Genomic DNA, 22,407 nt, shown 5'->3' on the forward strand with positions numbered 1-22,407 from the left:
CTGTGTAACTGTATTCTTTTTTCGTAGCATGTGCTGAGAATTGTCATAACTGCTAATTTATGACTTGTCCATGTAATTATTTCTAGACAGATTTTTCTTTTTGACATTAAATCTATGCTGGAAACTTAACAACTTTTTTGTCCTAATTGAAACTAAGAAATTTGAGAAAAGCTTTGAAAAATATTTTTGCAATAAAGAAATATAGCTTTTTCAAAGGGAGATGTCATCAGCCAGAAGGAAAGGAATAAATTAAACAAACAAACAAAAAAAGTCCATATCCTATTTAGGACACAATTCTTTTTAAAGGTTTTTCATTATCTAGCTAGGTTACTGTAATTAAGAATGACAAATTGTATTGAGAAATGCTGTCCACTTACCCAATCCTAACATAAAAAAATCTTAATTCTGTTTCTGAATCTGCCTTTTATAACTCAGGGCATTTCATTAATCCTCGTTGTATGTAACTTCAGTTTGCACAGAATGGGAATAGGATAGTTCATTATAACAAGAGTTGCGACCTCACTCTTGGTGAGACAAGGATTTTTACAGCATGTGCGAGCTATTACCACTAAATAGCCTTAGAAACACTAGTGAAAATGTCAGACAAACTCCATTAGTGAGTCTTCTGTTTCAGATGTTGCTGTCTGGGGAGCATTTATGAATGTAAGAAAGAAAGAAGCTACTTTATTAGAGAGGACATACCTGCTGTGAAACTGCTGAGCTTTATAGCTCTTAAATATTTCTTATTTGTTTCACAAAAGTCTGAACAGAAAGGAAAACAACTCTATAGGGCATTTCTTCCTATTGCTCTGATAGGTTTATTATGCACATTATGCACTACGGGTATATATAGGTCAGTAGTGGCTTGGTTCACATGGTGAAGCATTAGGAGAGCTCCCAGAACACACAGTTTATGCTCTTTCCCTCTATGAGGAGGCTCACTTGAAAATATTGTGGAAGAAGCAGATTTCTTCCTGAAGACTTTCTTGGGTTTTTTTTTGGTGTTGTCTTTAGCATCTCTGGGAGCCTAATGAACCTTTTGGCTCCAGAGACTGTGCAGCCTGCAGTCCTGAGTCTTGCATGATACACTGTAGTTTGGAACTAAAAAATCTCAGAAGCTTTCATATGGAAAATTATAGTAGCCCTACTCCAGACATTGTAATCCTACTTTGTTTCTGCATTAAATATTGCTGACTTAGGTTGGTCTGTCTGGGTAGTTAATTTTCATTATGAACTCTGTATTCATTAGGGACTGGTGTCCTCATTTAAATATGGGGGGAGAGGAAATAGATGAAACTAGTGAGAGGTAACACGATTATAAGAATTGAAGGGTTTTATTATATGGTTCTATCCCCTTCTTCCACCTACCCATCCTTTGAAGTTTAGGTGCAGCTTCAGGAGAGATATAAACGTGACTTGGAAGTTAAAGGATCTACATATGACAGGCTAAAGATGAATAGTGTGTTTATATGGTCATCTTTGCCAGATGAGAGCAAGGAGGATGATACAGAAAAGGAGAAGACTCACATTGTTGATAGAAGTTATAGAGATGGTGTTGTGAGGAACTGTACACTTTTGATGGGTCTAGACATTTCAAAATTATTAAGTCTCTGTATTGGTTAGTCCTTAATAGGATAGTCTTTAATATCTAAATGCTCATATACTGGGGGTTTTTTTTGTTGTTGTTTTTTTTAAATACAAGTACTCAGAGCAGGAAAAGTACCATGTTATAGAAGAGAAGGAGCAATCCATTGAGGTGTGTTGGAAGTCCTTCAAGATGAGAGTATAGAGTCAAATAGTCAATTTTGTAAGCAGATACACAGAAAATAAAATTTATGTTCAAAATTAGCATTATTATTTGAAAAAAAACACAGAGACAGTATTTTTAGAATGATTTCAATGCATTTAAAACAGAAAGGCACAAATATTTATACTGTTGTTTGAAGTTCAAAAGCATAGCCCTGTATTTGCTCTAGTGTAAAAGCAGACAGAATTTCTTCCTGCCTTTTTTTCATTTTCTGAAGTACTTTTAATTGAATTAACATTGTCCACTAGCCAGTTAACTGAAAAGAAGAAAAAATAGAAGAATAAAGATTTGCTTGTTTTTATATATCAGTGAAACAAGACTGAGCAGCAAATACTGTCTATGGAGGTTCACTGGACAGCTACAGAATATGACCATACAGAAGCTGATTTTTATAGTGCTGAGCTTACCCTTATAACTTCTTTAATAGCACTGCTATTAAAGAACATTTACAGAGCATGCCCTAGGCTCTATGGTAACCTCTGCTCCACTGACTGAAGAAAATACCTATTTTTTTAATGCTCCTTAGGTTTTGTTTGCTCTGAATCACAAACATAAAATTGCCCTGTATTCTAGATATACTAACTAGATTCTTAATCTAGACTGAAAATCACCCTAGGTACAACAAAAATCAATGAAAGTTTTTCTAGTGAAGTCACTATGGGACTGGTTTTTCTATTATATATCTATATGTTCACCCACAAAACAGCTTGTTTGGGAAATAAAATTTAATTGATAATTAGAAGTAGATTACTTTGGATAAACAAATTCCAGACATTCTATCTGTACCATAAATGTTCATGAGGTTCATTTTCAAACACACCTAACTGTAGAAAAAAAAAATTATTGCAGTTTTTTTTCCCATCAAATTACCTCTAAAAGAAGTGTGGATTATTTCAGGAATGGCAGGTAAATCTTTTGAACTTCTGGTTACTTCTGCAAAGAATATTTAGCCATCACTCTTTATTAGAACCGAGGTTTCTCTGTCTGAACCATCTCTTATAATCTTGATTAGAAAAGTGGGATGAAATAGATATATTGGGATAATCTTGCTCTCAAGCTGATTCAACTGAAAGTAGCAGGACTTGTTTTGATAACTATGATTCCTCATGTCAAAAAATATAAAAGTAACACAAACCAGCCTATCTTGAGAGTTCCATGTATAGCCTATATCCTAAAAATATTCACCCTTTTGATAAAAAATAAGGGGAGAGTATTCTCAGACTTTATTTCTGCACATGAAAACAAAAGAGTCTAGTAACAAAATACAAAACAGTTCCTCAAATAAGAATTGCATGCAATATATATTATATATTTCTGATTATATTTTTCCTGATGTCATTTGAATCCCTCTTCTTCCGTGTCTTCATATATTTTGATTTCCCTGCTTTCAGAGGGACTTTCCCTGCTATTGGCTAAGCCAGAAACCATAGATAAATCAAGAAAAAGTCTGGACTTAGTTTTGCTCTTTTTTGCCTTTTTTTGTTTTTTTTTTTTTTTTTTTTTTTTGGTTGGTTGGTTGGTGGTTTTGTTTTCTTTTTTCTTTTCTTTTTTTCTTTTTTTTCTTTTCTTTTTTTTTTTTTTTTTTAAGCCATTGGAGCTTGATTGATTCCATTTACAGCTTTCCTCTATGAGTGAGCTGCAATCCAGGATTTCTTTGAAGATGCTTTTCCTCAATTTTATTCCATTTCTCTCTAAGAAGGTGAAGCAGTACTTCAGGCTTATGTAGAGAGGAACCTGAGAATGCTTCAGCCGGCACTTTTAAATTGAGGCAATTCTGGATTTTCTGAAGAGAAACTGAAAAGAAAAAGGCTGAAACTCCATCCTCTGCATAAGCCAGTACAAACGATGTTAAGATATGCATTGAGTGAAACATCATGGCAACTGGTATCTTGTTATATGTTACAAATGTCATGCCAGTTGCTGAAGTCTACTTCTTAAAAAAAAAAAAAAGAGAGAGAGAGCTCCTCAGGGAATAAAACCAAAGCATTATTTTTATATCAGCTGGGTATGCCTTCAGAGCGAACATACTACCAGCTTACTTCTATCTCAGTCAAACTGTTTGGTTTTGGTTTTTTTTTTAAACACTGTCATTCTTACTAAGAGTTACAGGAGCAATAAACTAAAATTTTTGTAACTAAAATGTGGGGTGTTTTCCTCATGCATAAGATGTCACTGAGATGTTGGGTTAGTTACTGTCCACAAAACCTGAAAATTGGAAAAAGGGAGCTGTTTCCCAGGCTGAAAACCTGCCAGGTAATTTACAAGGAAAGAGCTTCTGTGCTAAATTTATCAATAATAGTTTCTCAGAATTACTTGTTTAAAAAAAGGTGTCAGGATGTATTGTAGCTTATGATTGATCGTCAGGTTTGTTCTTCAGCCCTAATCTTCTGCAAAAATATTAACAACATAAATCTTTAATTTTATCTTTAATGTTATTTTGTTCTTGCCCTAATATTATTCATTTGTTACTGACATTTAAACTCTTAGCCTGGTGAGGGATGCTTATTGCAAATCACTGTATTGAAGAAGGATATTATGAGTGGTATGATATTTTTTTTATTACAGCAGCATCTAGAGGCTTCATCTGAAATTATATTTCCTCTGCTAAACACTGTGTGAACACACAGTGAGGCAGTACCTAGCTCTCACACATTCCATGCAAAGAAAACCCCAAACAAACCAAACCACCAGCACCCAAACATTGGTGACATGCTCAGACTAAAACAGATTTTGACAGTGTATAGACATAAAAGTAAGATCTTGGAGACAGCCCCATTTTATTTATAAGACACATGGAGCCTTTCCCTGACAATCACATTCCCCAGTCAGTCAATGAACCAATGCCTAAAGCTGGTTCAGCAAAGTTTTCAGGCAGGGTTTCTGATGCTTTACTACTTTCTGACTGCAAGGGCTTTAAGGTTGCTATCCCATACAGAAGACTCCTCTCTTAACTTCACGTTGGCCGAAATGTTTTAGATAACTATTGTTAAGAACATCGATATTCAGGCAAAAAACAGCTTAACCCAATTTTAGGATTTCAGTAAGAGCTTTGTTCTGTTAATGACTGAGATGGCAGACAGTGACTTTTTTTTTATGGTGACTATCAAGCTGAGAAATGAGATAGATGTGCAAATAACATTTCATTGAAACTTTTGTCTCTCTTAGAGTAATTCATAACAATCATCTAAAGATATTTAGGAATTGATGTGGATATTAAGGACAGCTGGTCCCAAAAACCTTTGAGAGAGGGGAAACTAAAGTTTCTCTTGTGACAAGAGCTATGGAATTCAAGTTTTGAGTGTGACTGGAAGATGACATTCAAGTTGGTCATGAGATCAAGAGTAGCATAGCTGGGTACAGAACACCTGAGCCATACATACATTTCTTGGTTGGTGCAGGATGCCCCTCAGTTGCCAGCAAAGATGAGCCAGCAGAGAGATTTGAAAGAACAAACCTGAGTAGTGGGGTAGACTGAGCTGGTTTGCATTTGGCTAACTGGTGTAGGAACTCTCCAGGAGGAAATCTCAGGCTCTCCTCAGGATTACACAGGCAGCTTCTGCTATTCTTATAATGATTTTCCATGTGTCAATTAACAACCTGATAATGTCATGGAGACTCTCCAGGTAGTTCTTGCAGCAGAATTGACCAGGTTGCACCTAACTAAAGCACTTCCAAACAGTCTATAGAGCCTGTCCCTGCAGATGCAGAAATGGTTGGATAGTGTGGTCTTTTGTACATAATTAAGACATAAAGGTGGTATTTTGGGCATAGCTTATGTTAATCAAGAGCAATGGATCATGCACATGCTGGGTACTCATGTAAAGCTATGACCCAGCAGGACTGTAAGATTTCAGCAAAACAAATTTCCCACTGAAGGTGCAGTTGCAATATCCTCCCAATTGAGGCTTTTGTTGCCATGCAGAAAGGAACCATCATGTTTGAGAGCTCTGACTCATAAAGCCAAAATGAATAACTTTACCTTCTAGAAGGCACTTTCTCTGTTCTATGTCTCTTTCCAACAGATTTAAGTAGAGTTACAACTGGAATATCTGTTCCAGTGTGGAATTTGCAATCACTATCCACAACAGAGACAAAATAAAAAATGTGGCCAGACAGCATGGAAATAAAATGTTAAGACCTACAGGAACTAAAAGAATCTGGTTTTCTCTAGGTTTCCCAAGAGTAGATCATAGCTATAGGTAAAGGACTACAAGTAGATATATAGTGTATTAATTCTACTTGCAAAAATCTCTTTATGGGCTGTCAGAAGTGAAATTTTGTTAGTACAAGACTTGAAAGGCACAGAAGAATAGAGATAGTAGCATTTTATATGAGTATAGTTACCTAATAGGTGGTTATGATGGCATCAGATGACCAAACAGGATGCTGTTGGTAATAACTTATATGGAATTTCCTTGTGGTCAAGGTAATGAAAGGAATTGCTTCCCAAAAATAATTTTAATTTACACAACCAGAATGATTCTCACTGCATAAAATATTTTTCTTTCTCTTCAATCAGCAATTGTTGTAATTCTTAAATTAATTTGCATTACCTGGGTTTGGTTTTCCAGTTTTATATTGCCTTGAATTGAAAAACCTGGAATAATGAACATTTAAACAGAAGTAAAAAAGTGGTGTTCTGTAGGTTAACAAAGACTATGCAGTAATACTGGCCTGTAAGTTTTGTGCTGATAATAGATATGCCAAATCCTCAGCTACTATCACATCTATGCAAGACTATATCTATTTTACTGACAGAGGGTTTGTCTGAAAGTCCTACAAGATTAATGTCACTAAACACTTCCCTTGTTCACCTATAGTAACCATTTAACAAACTGATTAGTTAATGAATTCACGTTTCTTAGAAAGCAGCTCTCTACCAAGTTTGCCACAGTCCTGATAATGCATAAATAATATCAATTAAAAGTATTTAGATTAAAGCAAGAGTGAAAGAAGGCTTAAAGCAGTTCACTGATTTACCTTGATAACCTAGCATTAATTAGTGTTAATTTTTCACTCAATCCTTTTTGCACTTAGAAGCAGTGTGCTACTAAGTTTACTGGTTCAAAAAAGTGTGTTCCAGATTGGTGTGTGAAATACTTGATATCTCTTTTTTTTAAAAAATCTGATTTGATGAATTTGGGACATACAAGACATGGTTAGAAATTTATAGACAGCAATTAACTTTTAACAAGTCTATGTAAAATACAACATAAATAGCAAATTAATGACATAAGCCACAGACTGACAAACATCTACAATATAATTTCAATATTTTTTTTTAATTTACAAAGGAAAAAGCTTACCCTTGAATTATTGGTATAAGCTGAGTGCCGAGATCTTCACAGTGAAACCATTTTTCAAAGAGGACATCAGTTGATTCTCCAACATAGTATCTGATAATGTAAACACATTAGTCAATCCTTTTATTAACTAACTGATCAGGCAGTTTCAGTCTTTTGAAGAAAATAGTTACTTGATGTTGTGTAAGAGCAACTTATTGTCAAGGCTGGTGGACTTCATTCTGAGGAATGGTTATTTGGGAAAGCTTTCTGTTTCCCTGGTTAGGTGACTTGGTGGTGGGGTGCTCAAACTTCTGTGGAGTGCCTTTTAGTTCTGTTGATCAATCACAAATCACCAAATTCCTTCAGCAACCTTGCCCAATTTCATTCTGGAAATGATTGCTGCCATAATCTCTTGGGACCAATACTTTCACCTTGGATGTAGTTACTGCAAGAAAACCTGGACCCAAATACCATTTCCAGTAACTGCTTCCATACAGCAATGACCAAAATAGCCATATTGATAGAGTCAGCTTACTTAATGCCCATGCAGGGACTGATAAAAAAACAAGGTGGTTATGGACTTGTTAGTGAAAAGTAGATGGTTTTCAGCTACACAGATTTGGGAAGTGTTTGAGTCACCCCTCTGAAGAAGAATTTAGTGCTTCACTTGCATTAATTTTTTGTCTTAAAAAAAAATAAATTTTGGTGAGGTCAACAAGTAAAGGTTGCTCTATAGAATCAATCTAAGGACTGGCAAATACAAAATTTACACTCAGATTTTTAAAAGACTGCAAGACTGGAAAGGAATGATGCTCCAGTCCTGTCACTCATATTGTCAATGTTTTCAAAAAGGTCCTGTGTGTCTTTTAGATTAAAGTTACTGGAATGTGTGTCTGAAGTAGAAAACAAAACTTATGTAATTATCCTGTGCATATCTGTATGTTCATGTCTGTTTTATGTATCTATACATATATTGTCCAGAAATTTTCTAAGAGCTCCCTGGCTCCTCATATTTTGCAAAAAGAGGATACACTGAAGAGAATAACACTATCTATACCTCCAATTTAGAAAAAGCTATGCTGCCATCACAAAATCTAAACACAGACAATCTACAGAGAAGAGAGATGCTAAATATGTTTGTTTGGTACAAATAAAGTATCCGACAATATGAATAACATTAAACTTGTTTGGTTTCGTACTTATTTGCCATAGAATTAAGAGTAGCTAGATCATTTTTCTCATAGCACAAGACAAGTAATCATTACTTAGGCTGGAACACTGGGGCAGGCTACTTATTCTTCACTTGTGCAGTAATCAGCATGCTGGGGGCTCTGATTTACGACTATGGTTTGTAGACACCATAAATAATGGAACAGTAACACAGTATTAGACTCTGAGTCAGCATACTTCAAAGTGCATTAGGATTTCCTTTTGTGCAGTCTTTGCTGCAGGTGGCTGGTGTTGAAAAAAGTAAGAGGACATTAGGGACTCTGGTTGTAAATTCCCCTCTCTCCCAGGAGCACACAGAGGGAATGTAGGTTCAAAAGCATGACAAGATTTCTCACTTCCAAAATTTCAAGTGTTTTTATTCACCACATCAGTGTTAAAACAAGGGCACTGAAAACCTCTGATTTATTTTCAGGCATCTGATTAGATGCTTTGAATTTATTAAATTGTTAATTTCCACCTGCAAGCCATAAGGTAGCTTTTAGTTTAGCTTCTCCACATGAACATGCCTATATTGGAGTGCAAATCTTTAGATCAGCCTGGATCTCTAAAATGGCATTCAGCATTTCTCTGTCTGATACCATTCACAGACTTCACATGGTAGGTTGTTTTACTTTAGGTGAAGTTCACTTTATTATTTATGTTCTTTTTTTACTATTTAGTCCTTTTTATTTTAATAATAAACTTTTTCATCTAAATCACTGGTCATTTTTTTCTAGCTCAAAGTATCCTTTAAATAATGTAAGTCCAGACAATCTACACATCTGCAATGAAAGGAAAAAAGAGACATGTGCATAGGTAAACAATACTTTAAAGGAACTGGACTTGTTTTTAGCTTGGAATTTAATCATGTGTTTCTTTTCTTGAATGGTCTCTTTCTTAGTTTCTTTCCATAGCCTTTTTTTCTTTAAAAGAAAAAGTATATCTTTCTAGCTCTGAGTACTTGCAATCTTCCTGCTGTGACACTACCCATGCAACAATCAAAATTGTAGGTGAAAGGACAGGAACAGCATTTTACAGATATCTCTGCAGTTTTAAATCTGTATGGATTATATGGACACTATAAATTCTGCTTGGTCTGTCATCTCTGGTTAATACCAAGACAGCTTTTCTAGATTTTTCTAATGTTATACTGTTGTGACTTTCCCTCTTAGATTTGTGAATTCTGTATGGACACAAGACAAAGCTTAGTCCTGCTCCCTCTAGAATACAAACCAAACCAATCACTTACATGAAGATGTTTTCCTCAAAAGGCAATAAAACCTAGGCAGAGGTGTGTACAATGTAGAGGGACTAGCGGTGAGAAAATTGACTTTTGTTTCTAGCTTCCCACACACTTGACAAGAAAGCTGTTCTTCATCTTTTTGCTTTCAGTGCTTGCAAAGGAATTAATATTCTGCTTGCCAGAACTGATAAAAAATCTTTTTTATCTGGGTTGTTAGAGAGCTCTGAGATTTTTTTTTTAAACTTAAGGAAATAGCAGTGCATAGTACATAAGTAGATTGCTATAACCATAACGTATTTCAGAAATTTCAATATGGTCCTTGTTTAACTAAAGCAAATGCTAAATGAGATCTCTGTTTATGTGTATATAGATAAATAGATGTGTGGATAGAATTAGTACAAAATTGCTGGGATGAATCTGATTAATTATCATGAAATTAAAACACAGCATTGTATTGATATGAGAAATCAGTTTATATTATGAATTCTAACAGATTAGTCAATAGTTTATACTTCACCTTAGCCCATCCATTTCTGTTTTTAATCTTTCCCTCTCAATCACAAGACCCACAGTGTTTTTGTATCTCTGAGGAGAATGAGGTATCCTGGCAGGTAGCAGGAACATCTGTTAAAAGAAATCAGAAAGCGTCAGTATCAGGAAGTCTTTGTTTTTTGCATTGTCCCTTTCCTGCCCCTCAACCTGTAAAGTCTTCTGCTCCTTTCTCCACTTCTCCCCTACTTTTTGTTGATCCCGTGTTGCACCTTTGCAGCTGCACCCACTGTGGTACCCACAGCCCTGCAAACACCAATTCTTGCTTTCTCTGTGAGTGATGACACAGTGACTGCAATCAGCACTGCCTTGATGGCAGGCAAGTTCTCTCCTCCTGGCTTGATCATCATTGCTAGACACAATTGGAGTGAAAATCCAATCAATTTCTCATCTGAAATTTATAAACTTACTGCAATTTCTGAGTAATTGAAATGGAAATAAAAAAGCAGGTTTCTTGTCTGCTCAATAAAATGTCTAAATTAATCAGCCACGTGTATCCTCCCAACACAGTGAGCACCTTTGATTGCATGATTGCATGATGACAAGTGCTACTCTCTCTGAAAATAAATAACAAATGTGAGGAGCTATTTACTCAAGCAAGTGACAAAGTGAATAGGCAACATGTGGTTAAGAGAAGTCTATTTCTGAACCTTTCCTAGCAGCTAGCTGGCTAGCCTGTATTCTTCACCAGTACAGATGTTTTTGCTAAGGCTGGGCAGTCATTAGTTTCTCTGTCTACAAAACAGAGCTAATGATGGTGCCTCAGCAGTACTAGTGTCAGTCTTTCCACCAAGTATTGTGTGCTCCTTTTCATTAGTGCTTCTCTTACACGCTGAGATCTCAGCTGGGTGTGCTCCTGCAGCGTGAAGTGTAATACCAGAACCTCATAGTTGGAAAACGTGGCTCTGTTTCATCACTGAAGAAGTTGTAATGCTTTTAATGGCATTAAGTTATTGGGTTTAACACGCCTTCCATTTTAAGGCCTGCCTCCACTAGACCTAATAGTCCTTTCAAAGACTTGAGTGCAGTCCAAGCTTGTGTCAGTAACTGTGAGTGGCAGTTGTAGTATACATCTAACTCGCAGTAACAGCCAGTGTCTATTCATGCTCTTGGTAAAAGCACTGCAATCTATGCTTTAGCAAGTGTACTACTATAAGGAAAAATTGGATACATTTTATTTGTAAACCGCTCGTTTAAAGCTGTCCTACTGTGATGGCTGGAAAGGCAAGCTGTGAGGACTAAAGAAGGCTGAAAATGTATGAATCATTTAAACTCCTCAGTTTAGGTAGTTTGCTTAGTGGTGTGTGTGGGTGGGTGAGCGGTGTCTACCTGGCAAGGTGTAAATAAAATCCTGATCCAACAGAATTTACATGGCAGATCCCATGCAATGCACAGGAATAAAAACTTCTCTCAGTATGTTCTGGACTATATGAATATATACCCCAGATGTTCAGAGGGATTTTTATCTGTTATTGAAACAGTCAAATGTTGAACATAGTTTATTGTAGTTTCCTATTATTTTCTTAAAATTTTCCATTCAAGCTTTTGGTTGTTTTTTTTTTTTTTTTTTAATAAATCCCGATGCCATATTTTGCAAAGCAGGGATAAATTGGTTTCTGAATAACACATGAAACATTTGGTTAACATACTTATATACAACTATAACAGAAAAACAATACTGTTTTACCTCCCCTTCTCGTATGACAATGTCTTTGTGTTTCCCATTTTCAATTATCTTCAAACACATATCTCCTTGAACCTGGTAAAAAAGCTGAAGAAATAAAAATATAGAATTAAGGCAGCTACTCCAAAACATTCTGTGCTTTATATTCTCTATACAAAGAATACATGTATAAATACGTTCAATTTGCAGTTGCAAGTATTAGCAGATTTTTTTCTAACAAAAACTGCCTCCTAAAATATGTTGAATTTTAAAAAGTTACAGAATATGTATTATTACTGTTATTACTGTTATCTTAGTAATCTATCCAAGAGGTCTGTAACTGCCTATAGAGCTATCCTCTGCACCTGGTGGAATTCCATTGTCCTGGTTTTACCTTTGGAATTACTTTCTGGAGGGCTCAACATTACAGTTGAAGCATCCATTAATTACACAATATAGAAAGCTTAACTTCAGATGTAGCAGAGTCTCTAATCAATCAAATTATATGCCAATTCTCCAAATAAGCTCCAAATATGCACACACAGGTTTTTTTTTGGTGTACTTTTTCAATTTTTAATGGTGCTTTCTCATTTGGGAAGAATTGCCCACTTGGAAGCTGTTCTGCTTTATTTTTGTGGATGCCCTCAACAGCTGCTGCTCTTCCCACTGTGTATATGTAAAACGGTTACATTCAAAGTGTGTATAAGGGCAGAACCACTGAACCCAAAATTCTGTCTTTGGTGATATGGCTGTTTTCAGACCAAAACCAGCTCTGCTCTGTGGGGGCTCTGAGGTGCTCGGGTCCTCATGCTTCATGACAGAACTGGGTTATAATCTGTAAGCAGATCTGTATCTTTGACCTGAAATAATGGGCACATTCCCCCTCATTTTTATATAGTTCAGAGCAATAATATTTTCAGAAGTCACTTCTGCCATGCTTTCCATGTTCTCTTTACCACATCTAGAAACCAGAGTGCTAGTGCAGCTGAAGTAGTCTGAAACATGATTCAAAGTTAGAACTATAATTGAAAAAATACCTTAAGTCTAGCAAGTCTCTACAACTTCATCAAAATGAAAAATAAAATAGGGGAAAGAAGAAACCACTGAAGCATGAAAACCCCCTGAACTGAACTCCTTCCAACATTAGAAAAGCTTAATCAATTTTTAAATCAGTATTATTTCTGAAAGAGTTTTGAAATATTAATACATGCCCCTTGGAGCTGAAGAAACACCTCTGTGAACATGAGAAAGAATAAATATGCTGCCGAGGGAATAAAACAATAGGGAGAACTGAAGATACACTGGAAAAAAGCTCATGCTGAGAGCTTTAAATGAGTTCACCTTGTGCCAGGGACATCACTACAGATAAATTATAACTCTTGTCTAGAAGGCCACAGTGCCAGTGCAGTCCATTCCCTTGCCTTCTTTGGCTCTTACTTTCTTTGGCATTTCTGCAGGGCAGCACCCAATGCTACAGCAGCTCTCCTTCCACTGGGCAGGGCCAGCTGCTCCCTGCATGACAGAGAGTGATCTGAGTGGGGAAATGGCCTCTCCTCCAGTTCATAGAAGATTCATCTGAGACTGTATGATCTAGATGGATTGTCACATCAGCTGTGGGTCATATGGCACCGGCAATGCTGAAACCTAAAGTATAATTTTGGAAATCCTGAGCTTCGGAGTGTCATTTCCCCTGCAGCTACTGGGGCAGCTATTACTGAACATGTGCACAGGACTTGTAGATGAGGGAAAGGACAACAGAGGTAGAGTTTATCCTGATTCTGACATAAATCATGCAGCTGAGAAACCTTACTGGAAGTGAAAAACTTGAGAGTGGATGTCAGCTATCCAGTTCAGGGGCGAAGCATCATAGTCATAAGAAAAGATTATAAACAGTAAGTTATGAATTAAAAGAACTGTTTTGCAGTGGGAGAGGAGGAATGACGTGGGCTACACATTGTCAATGAAAGTGTTTTTCTGACTGAATTTAAATAGTACCTTTCACTGTAAATTATGGTCTATTCTTCAAAACTTTTTTCTTTTTAATTGCCTGAGTGCTTCAGTCATCCATAAATCATCTAACTGTGATTAATACAAGTGGCAGCAATTAGTGACTCTACTGCTTTGCTCATAATATAACCTGAACATTTTATCAAGGAAAGTGTCAGCTATTTAATATCTCAGTGAGTTACAGTCCACACCCATTTCAGAGGCCAGATTGGCAGCACAATACTGTCTTTTTGCTGGAAACTTCTTTTTTCTACATACTGACTAACTTTTGCCTTTTGGGCAAATCTCATGTTTTCCTAAGTCTCTCTTGGAAAAAAAAAATCAAAAAGTTAGAAAATTCAGGTGTACATATATGCATACACACAACTATATGTACACCTATATAGATAGGATAGTAAGCCAATGGAGTTCATACCACTTGAAAATATAAGCTTTCCCAGCTGCACTGCTCTTACTGGAATGATCTAGTATCCATTCTCCCCAGCAGTACTAAAAACTGAGGAAATGTGCAATATTTCTGCTCTATTAACATGTTATTAATGATAAGGCCTCTTGTTACATTAAATGCATATATAGCTCTTCTTGTAGAAAAGCCTATATTTGTATATTGCTACTGCATAATAGCTCACAATTGGGCATGAATTTTGTCTTTTTGGGTGAAAAACATGTCTCAAGGAAGAAACAAAGGTTGTTCACCACTCTTTTTATCCTTTGTTACTAGATGTGCTTATTTATTTATTATCGTATCTTCCTTTCTTTTTCTTCTTTTCCAGATGTCAGTATTTTGTTTAGTTTTCTGCTTACTGCGTGGTATCTTCTCATTATGATTATACTAAAAACACCTCCTTTATTAATGCTCCTTCATTAATGCTCATCTTACCTCTAGAAGTTATGAAGCACTTAGGAGTGCTTTTTTGCCCCAAGCGTAACATTATTTTGTAACATTACTCAATATGATCATTAAAACTGCAGAAATACCTACAAAACTCAAATGAAAACACCTTAAGACTGAGAGGGTTTTTTAAAATTAATTTAATTTTCCTTAAATTTTCTTTGTCATAGGAGAAATACATCCTCCTTCCTTAGTCTGCTTCACTCTTTTTGATCATGCTTCAAACCTGATAGTATTATGCCTGCAGGGGAAGGTAGAGTGGCCAGTGCTGAATCCCTCTCAATTATGTACAGGGATATTCCATTCAATTATGAATACTCATAGAAAAAAATTATGCTGAAGAGGAGATGCACAGAGGCAGGAATTCACTGTTGCCATCAGTGGAAGCATTACTACCTTAAAAGAAGCCCTAACATCCTCACTATATTCTCACCACCTAGTGTGGTGAGAATTGCTCCTTCCTCCAGGTATGTGTATCCTAGCAGAGTAAACAAAGAAGCATCTAGTAGTGGAAGAATACAGGATTTGAAATTGGTCTGTATTGACTAACTAAAAAACCCACAAGTGTATTTTATTTCATGTACAGCAGCGTATGTAATTTAATTTGGATCCACCTTTGATATCAAACTCTGCCTAGACACAGCAACCCAGAGCTCCATGAGAGCTTTGATAGCTGACGGCTTACTTACAGACCTCTAAAGAGGTCTGTAATTAGCAGGATACTTTGAGTTCTGACTGCATCTAAAAATGGAATTTGGGATTGCTCAGCCGCTTCTGGGATTAGGCTCTGGCTTGGTATATCCTGGCTTGTATTGCTTGTCATATGGCTAAGCATTAAATTAATTTGCAGAGCAAATAAAATTCTGATGTGGGAGTAGAGCCTGGGTGCTCTCCAGACTTCAGTGGTGACTGATCTATTTGAGTAGAGAAAAACAATTTTCTCCCTTTCTCATCACAGGAGTTTTTCAGCCATCAGAAGTCTACAAAACAAACAGATTAGGAAGGTAGAGAAAACTATTTTGAGGGCTTTTGGTGTGGCTTGTTTTTTTACTTCCCTCTGCTCATTTACATGTCATCTGTGAGACCTGAATACTAGCCAAAACTCATACCAACAATTTTATGCAGCAAAACTATTTCTGAAGACACAATCTCCATCTGATGCAAAAGGATTATCGTTCTTATTACACTTTAATAGGAGCTGGGTTTTATAAAATATTCCAAGATACTTTATTAGATAAATGTGGGGTTTTTAAATGGAAAGAAGCAAAAATGTTTCTCCTGCTTTGTTGTAATTCAGGTTCTCAGATTTATTTGGGATCTAAGCATGACAAAACAACCTATTGGAATGCTCACCTAGCCCTATTTTCCTCTTGTTTTCAGACATCCACTATCCTTATAAAATGCAAAGGGCAAATTGATCTGAATTGATCTGATAGGGAAGAGTTTCTCAAAGGCATGCTGACTGGAAAGCAGCATACATTAGAAGGAGTCAGGCTTCATTTAGGCAGACAATCTATTGGCTCTACTGGAGCCAAGTCTTACTTGTGGTGTCTGTGGGAGAGGGAGAGAAAGCGAAATCAAAACTCAGGTCAAAAAAACTCAGATGACTTACGGCAGATGTGACCTCAAACCTGCATCATGTTTCAAGCATGAAGTTGTATCTCAGTCAGACCACGTGAATATGTTAGAAGAAGCTGAAGAGATTCATCAAAATGATCAAAGGAGGGGGAGCTCCTTCTCTGAGAGTTCTCTTCAGGACTGCAGTATGAGGGCTTTGGTCTGTGGGGATGTGCCTATAACTAGATGGCTCTATCCATAGGAAACAACCTAGATGCTGAGAGTAGAAACTTAGGGTAAAAACAGCACAGTAAGAAGTGTGACTTCTAAATCCAAGTGGGGTTTGTGCCAATGCAAATGTCTTGCAGGTGGTAGATGAAATGCTGATTTGAATTTCTCTGCATGGAACTGCACTGTTTTACATAGGCTCAACATCGGAATGTAAATTGTTACGAAGTCAAAGTCAGCAAAACCAAAGTCAGTTGAGATTCACTGTGTGTAAGTGGTGGACTGAGGTGGGTAAAGAAATACCACTCTAACTACTTTTGTGATCCTAGATTTAGCTGTTAGCATATGTCACTTTTCCCCAAGGCTGCCCACACAATGCAGTAAATAAATTCTGAAATTCTTGTACTAGAGCTAGGTTTTGTTATGATCGTGGGGTTTCTCTGTCATTAACTTCTCCAAAATATATGGTCCCCTTGGGTTTTCACTTATTTCTTTGGAAGAAGTTGTTGTTTTTGGCTTTTTTTTCCCTACCCTCAGGCTTTACAAGCAAATAAAAATGCAGTAAATACACCATGAAGCCTGTAGGCTATGTTAACACTGAAACTCTTCTTGTCACAAATTGTACAGTATGACATCCAAGACAAAGATATGTTGAGGACTGTTCCCTGGTACCTGCCACCCCACAGCTGTGAGGGGTTGAGCACAAGAGAACATAGCCTCAAGCGGTGCCAGGGGAGGTTTGGGTTGGACAGCAGAAAGAATTTCTTCATGGAAAGGGTTGTCAGGCATTGAAATGGCTGCCCAGGGAGGTGGTGGAGTCATCATTCCTGGAGGTGTTCAGAAACAACTGGATATGCTACTCAGTGCCATGGTTTAGATGACAAGGTGGTTTCAGTGAAAGTTTGGGCTCCATTATCTTGGCAGTGTTTTCCAACTTTAGTGATTCTGCAACTCGGTGATCATGTCAGGCCTGCCACAGAAACTTTCAGTGGCCTCATCAAGTTGACTACACAAGAATTGTAGTCACTAGTCCCTGTAACCCAAAACTGTCTTGACAAATGAGGCACATCAAAATAATGATTTATTGGAAACCCTCAGAACTCATTATGTAGCACAAACGCTTATTAGAAAGTTCTGTCAGTATTAGATATATAGGTCCATCCTCACAGCACTTTTTTGCCACATTCCTAAAGCATTTCATTTTGAATGAGTCTGATTTAGAGACAGAAAATGTCTGAGTAGATGTTTTCTGACTACCTCTATTCTGATGGAGAAGAGAGCAAAAGGGAACTTTACAAATAAGAATGAATATGACTTCCTAGTAAATTCCAGCTGAAGACTGTGAATGGTTTAACTCTTGTAAGTTGCAGCTTCATATTTCTCTTTAAAAAACCTGTCCAATGTAACACAGTCTCAGGTACGAGACTCTTTTTGTGCCGAATGGTGGCAAAGAAGTAGTGCAGAGAAGTTTAAGAAGGCAGTGAAGAGCTATAGAGAAAACTAAGAAGGAACAAAATATAAGAGTTATTTAGGAAATGCCTGCATGTTGAGATGAGGAAAGAAATTGTGCTAGACTGGCTGTCATTTTAGCCTAAATGGCTGTTCAGGAGACAATTCTAAAAGGCTTTGAAGATACTTCAAATCAAGCCTCTGGGTTTTTTTCCTCCTAATTAGACAGTCAGACCTAATCTTCCTGATACACCTGCACGCTAATGGCACCAGCAGAGAGCAGCTTGGGAGGATGCTCCTCAGCCCTTATCTCTGAGTGCCAACCCTTTGCTGCTGTGAACTGCAGGCTTTCAAGCACAAGTTCTGCCACAAGACACGCCATAAACTGTGTGATAACAGGCATGAGATAGTGAGTGGACAGATATAAACAATCCTAAATTTAACTTTCTCTCCAAACCAACCCTTCTTTGCTATGGGAATACTAACAGTAGAACAGCATGAACTAAATTTGCCTGAAGGATTTGTGGGTTTTCACATTCGTGATTTGGCTTGCTGACAGTACGTCTATATACTCTGCCTTCAAATTATCACCCAGAACTATAAGTTACCCTTTTTCTGACAAAATAATGAGCTGAATATGGCTTTGAATGGTTTTATTTTAATCCCAAGTCTAATTTAGGAATATGCCCTTTTGCTAGGATACTCTCTACCTCACAATTCTTCTCTAATGAGAAACATGGTTCTAAGATCACAGGAAAGTGTAAATATGTCTGATAAAAACTATGGTAAAGTGCAATGAATAATTATAATGTACTTTTATAAAACTGAACTAAATTGGCCCATATGTTAAACTGGTACATAACTGATAATGCTTCTGATGTGTGTATTGCCAAGTTTCCAATGTTATAGGGTTGTTATGTTTCCATTTTTGGTTTTTGAATGATTGTGACAAGCTTACTATGTAAATGAGCATATACTGATACCTAAAAAACCTTGTTTCCACTTGAGTTAGCAACAACATCAATATGCAACAATAAATTAAAAATTGTGCCTTTATGGATCTGGCTAACTCTTTATCTTGTTGAGAAGTCATATAAAGAGTTTATAAAAGGGTAGGCCAAGTTATTTACAAATACTTGAACACCTTGCAACATGAAAAACAACAAAAAAGGTTAAATTAAACCAGCCTAATTTTCATTTTAAGGAATCCCAAACAGTGTGATGGCCTGGTCCCAGATGCTGCCAGAGCTCTCCCTGCACAGCCCGTGAGAAGGGACACAGTGTACTGTGCTGGTAACCTGGCCCGTGATGGATGTGCCTGTGCCCACAGCCACAGGTGGCTGGGAGATGGGAGTGACAATCCAACACAGGCGGGAGTCACCCAGGGATAACTCTGCATCTGCTCTTCCAGAGCTGTGCATCTGTAAAGACGACACATCTGCACAGCACAGTTAGAACAGGAAATCAATGGAGGCTCTTGTGAAATGCTGGGGTGGGTTTGGGGAGAAATCATTCAATGATAAATAAATGAATTTTTCTTTCTCTTTGAAAGGATTTATAGAAACTTGACCCACTCCTGCCTTAAACTATGTAGATGCTTAGGCTTGAGTTTCCAAAGATACTTAAAATTAGGTTGTCAAATGTCATTGGAATGACATGAAGTTAAATTATTCTTCTGGGAAGAAAGGAAAATTGTCTCCATCCTGATACCCTTATTTCCAGGCCTCTAGTAATCACTTTCCCTTAGGATTCTTTCAGAGCCAGTGGTGGAGAAGTCCCCAGGCAGAGCAAGCAATTCCAATAAAAAGGCAGTAAACAAAGAAGGTGTAACTTGTTACAATTTTATTAGGTTTCTATATGCTCATTTGGCACAATGGCTACTCACAACTCAAAGTTGGAATGACTTTGAGCCACCAGTGGAATGGCTTTGAGCACAGGGGAATGATGTGAAAAATATTTAAAGGCTCTATACTTTCCAAACTCAAGTGAAAGCTGAAAAGCGGATGATTCTCACAAAGTCCACAAAAAAAAGTTATTTCTAGTGAATTAAAATATTTTTGATTTTTGAATACCAAAGTTACTTTCAAAATACAGACCAATCTTCTGCAATAAAATATTGTTTTAAAAAATATTATTACCTTCCTAAAACTCTGTTCCAAAATGTTGAAATGAGACACTTGGATGTGTCAAAAACACTTTCTCTAGTTTCCTGTTGGAAATTAATTACAGCAAAACAGATCTGACCTCACCTGCTTGTTTCAAACAAAATGCACAGATGATTTTTGGTTCTGGTGAATGATTCTGTTTAAGCCTATGAGTAGATCTAATAAATACGTCACTGAGGCTGGCACTACTAATCTATAGCTTCAAAAGTAGCTGCATTTAATCATTAGAGATAAATTAAACCTGAATAACAAAAACAACCTATAAGGTTACCTCTTCTCCTTCTTCAATATGATAATCCTTCCTTTCATTTGGCCCTCCAACAAACATCACATTTAATTGATAGCGATGCCTGGAAGAGAAAGTGACATTTTGAAGCTACTTCTGTTCATGATGTTATTTTATTTATTATTTTTAATTCTTTTAGGACAGTGAGTCAATGAAACAACGTTGAGTGGAAAGCAACAGCCAGTACAAGAACTCATAGACCTTGGATGCTCTGTCTGTTCTGTCTGGCACTGTCCTGTTGGGTGACCTGAGGCCAACTACCTCCCTCCTGGTGTTTCAATGCCTCCAGCTATGAAAAGAGGACAACAATAGCTGCCAGCTGGGAGAAGAGCTTTGAATTGAAAAGATAAAGAATGTTACCTAAGAGACAGGAACTAGAAAAGAGGCTTTTCAACCTGAGCTGATTATGTAAAGGTAAAACTCTTAAAAGTTAACAAAGGTAAAAACATACTTTTCCCCCCCACATTGGTAGGCTTACCATCGATACTGATGGTAGGAATTGCCAGCTGATTTCTGTTCTGTTTATACCCATTTTGCTAAGCTGGAATAACATTACAGTGGTTCCAGTATGGTTGTGGCTATTTCAGAAAAAGATATTCCAGGCCTTTCTTAACTCTGCCCCTCTTAAGAGCCCCAGTGAGCATTCCTCTCAGCTATCATGAGGAATGGCTATCACTCCAATTACCTAGCAGTCCATTCACACTAATAAAAAGGGAAGGTAGTAGGTTTTCCTTTGCTAAAAAAAAACCCCTCAAAATCAGGTTAGCTGGGAACTAAAATTTGTTCTTCTGTTGTTTGACAAGTGAACTGAGGTGTATTAACCTCTGCTTTGCAATGAGGAGGTTCTGGGCAGTAACATGGAACCAGCAGGGCCATGATCCCCTGAAACACAGGGAACAACAACAACAACAACGTGTCCGTGTCAGCACCTTGTATGCTTTAATGGAGAGGCTGTTCTGAATGGTGTCACATACATATTCAATTTGCTACTGTTACCACTTCTTCCATGAAGAGTATTTCAATGATAATGACCAACACAGTGGGGACTAGTAAAGCAGCTAAACAGTAACAGTGACAAATTACTTGGTCAAATAAAACCAAAGAATTAGAATTGACCGTTCTCTCCACAGGAAGCTGCATATTTTATAGCACTGGGCTTCATATCTGTATCATAAAATAAGGTACTGAAATCGAAATTGTTTGTACCATGCAGATTTAATATTCATTTTCAACAGCACACTGTAATGCTTCTGCTTTAATGATCACTTCTACTAAAGGGCAGGATGACCCAAACAGCAGCAATACAGATAATAATTAATGAAATAAATTAAAATCAACGCTGAAGAATACAATAAGAGAAAGGCAATCTGTGTTTCCTTGCAGTCTACTGTTAAGATGGGTTAGTTTGATTTTTTTTTTCCTAATAAACATTCAGTTTTGTTATTAGCTCACTAAGTAAAAATACCGCTATAAAACAATTACAGGTTGACTTCTTAATTTGGCAAATCTACGATTAATTATTCCATAGATTTACCTGGGCTTTATAGAATAAACAGGCTATGTCTTAATCATTCAATCATTAACAAAAGTATACTGACACCATCAAAAGATTCCAGCTATGAAATATGAGCAGGAACTCCAATAGGTAAGTTTGTCCATCTTGCTGAATAAAGTTATCTGGTTAATATAGTTGCTTTAAAAATTGTTATCTTTAACAATTATTTATTGTTATGAAATATCGTAACAAAGAAAAGTTTCAGTTAAGACTGCCAAAATGCAGTTAAGAGTACTGTAAAGGTTTCAGGGATGAGAAAATTACTTGACTGTACTGTTGTATGAATGAGGACCTAATTAATGGACTATTAAGTTTTCCATAATGTTACATTTCTCTTCTCACCCTCATAAAGAAGATGGTACCAGCAGGTGACAATTCAAAAACATGATAAGGCTACAAAGAATCAGTGGTTTCATGGCCACACTTAATAGTCCTTTTGGTAAGCATCATATTCTGAACTCAGAAGAAGAGCTTTAGAAGCACCTGCGAAAATCAGCTGTGTCAAGGGGTTT

General features: G+C 36.8%; 2 protein-coding genes across 2 annotated transcripts in view; one reads left to right on the forward strand and one right to left on the reverse strand.

Moving 5' to 3' along the window:
• MTA3 (metastasis associated 1 family member 3) overlaps window positions 1-20,521 on the forward strand; it is a 300,754-nt gene extending 280,233 nt beyond the window's left edge. The window contains exon 23 of the mRNA XM_064414385.1: window positions 20,480-20,521. Coding sequence (XP_064270455.1) covers window positions 20,480-20,506 — 27 coding nt within the window. The 3' untranslated portion in view covers window positions 20,507-20,521. The remainder of the gene's footprint in view (window positions 1-20,479) is intronic.
• Window positions 1-22,407, reverse strand: part of HAAO (3-hydroxyanthranilate 3,4-dioxygenase) — a 34,204-nt gene that overhangs the window by 9,527 nt on the left and 2,270 nt on the right. Inside the window, exons 2-6 of the mRNA XM_064414395.1 lie at window positions 20,326-20,404; window positions 11,781-11,864; window positions 10,062-10,168; window positions 7,114-7,203; window positions 6,361-6,404 (exon numbers count right to left, since the gene is read on the reverse strand). Of these exons, the coding sequence (XP_064270465.1) occupies window positions 6,361-6,404; window positions 7,114-7,203; window positions 10,062-10,168; window positions 11,781-11,864; window positions 20,326-20,404 (404 nt within the window). The remainder of the gene's footprint in view (window positions 1-6,360; window positions 6,405-7,113; window positions 7,204-10,061; window positions 10,169-11,780; window positions 11,865-20,325; window positions 20,405-22,407) is intronic.

The sequence above is a fragment of the Passer domesticus genome, chromosome 3, assembly GCF_036417665.1.
Source record: "Passer domesticus isolate bPasDom1 chromosome 3, bPasDom1.hap1, whole genome shotgun sequence".
Classification (NCBI taxonomy): Eukaryota; Metazoa; Chordata; class Aves; order Passeriformes; family Passeridae; genus Passer; species Passer domesticus.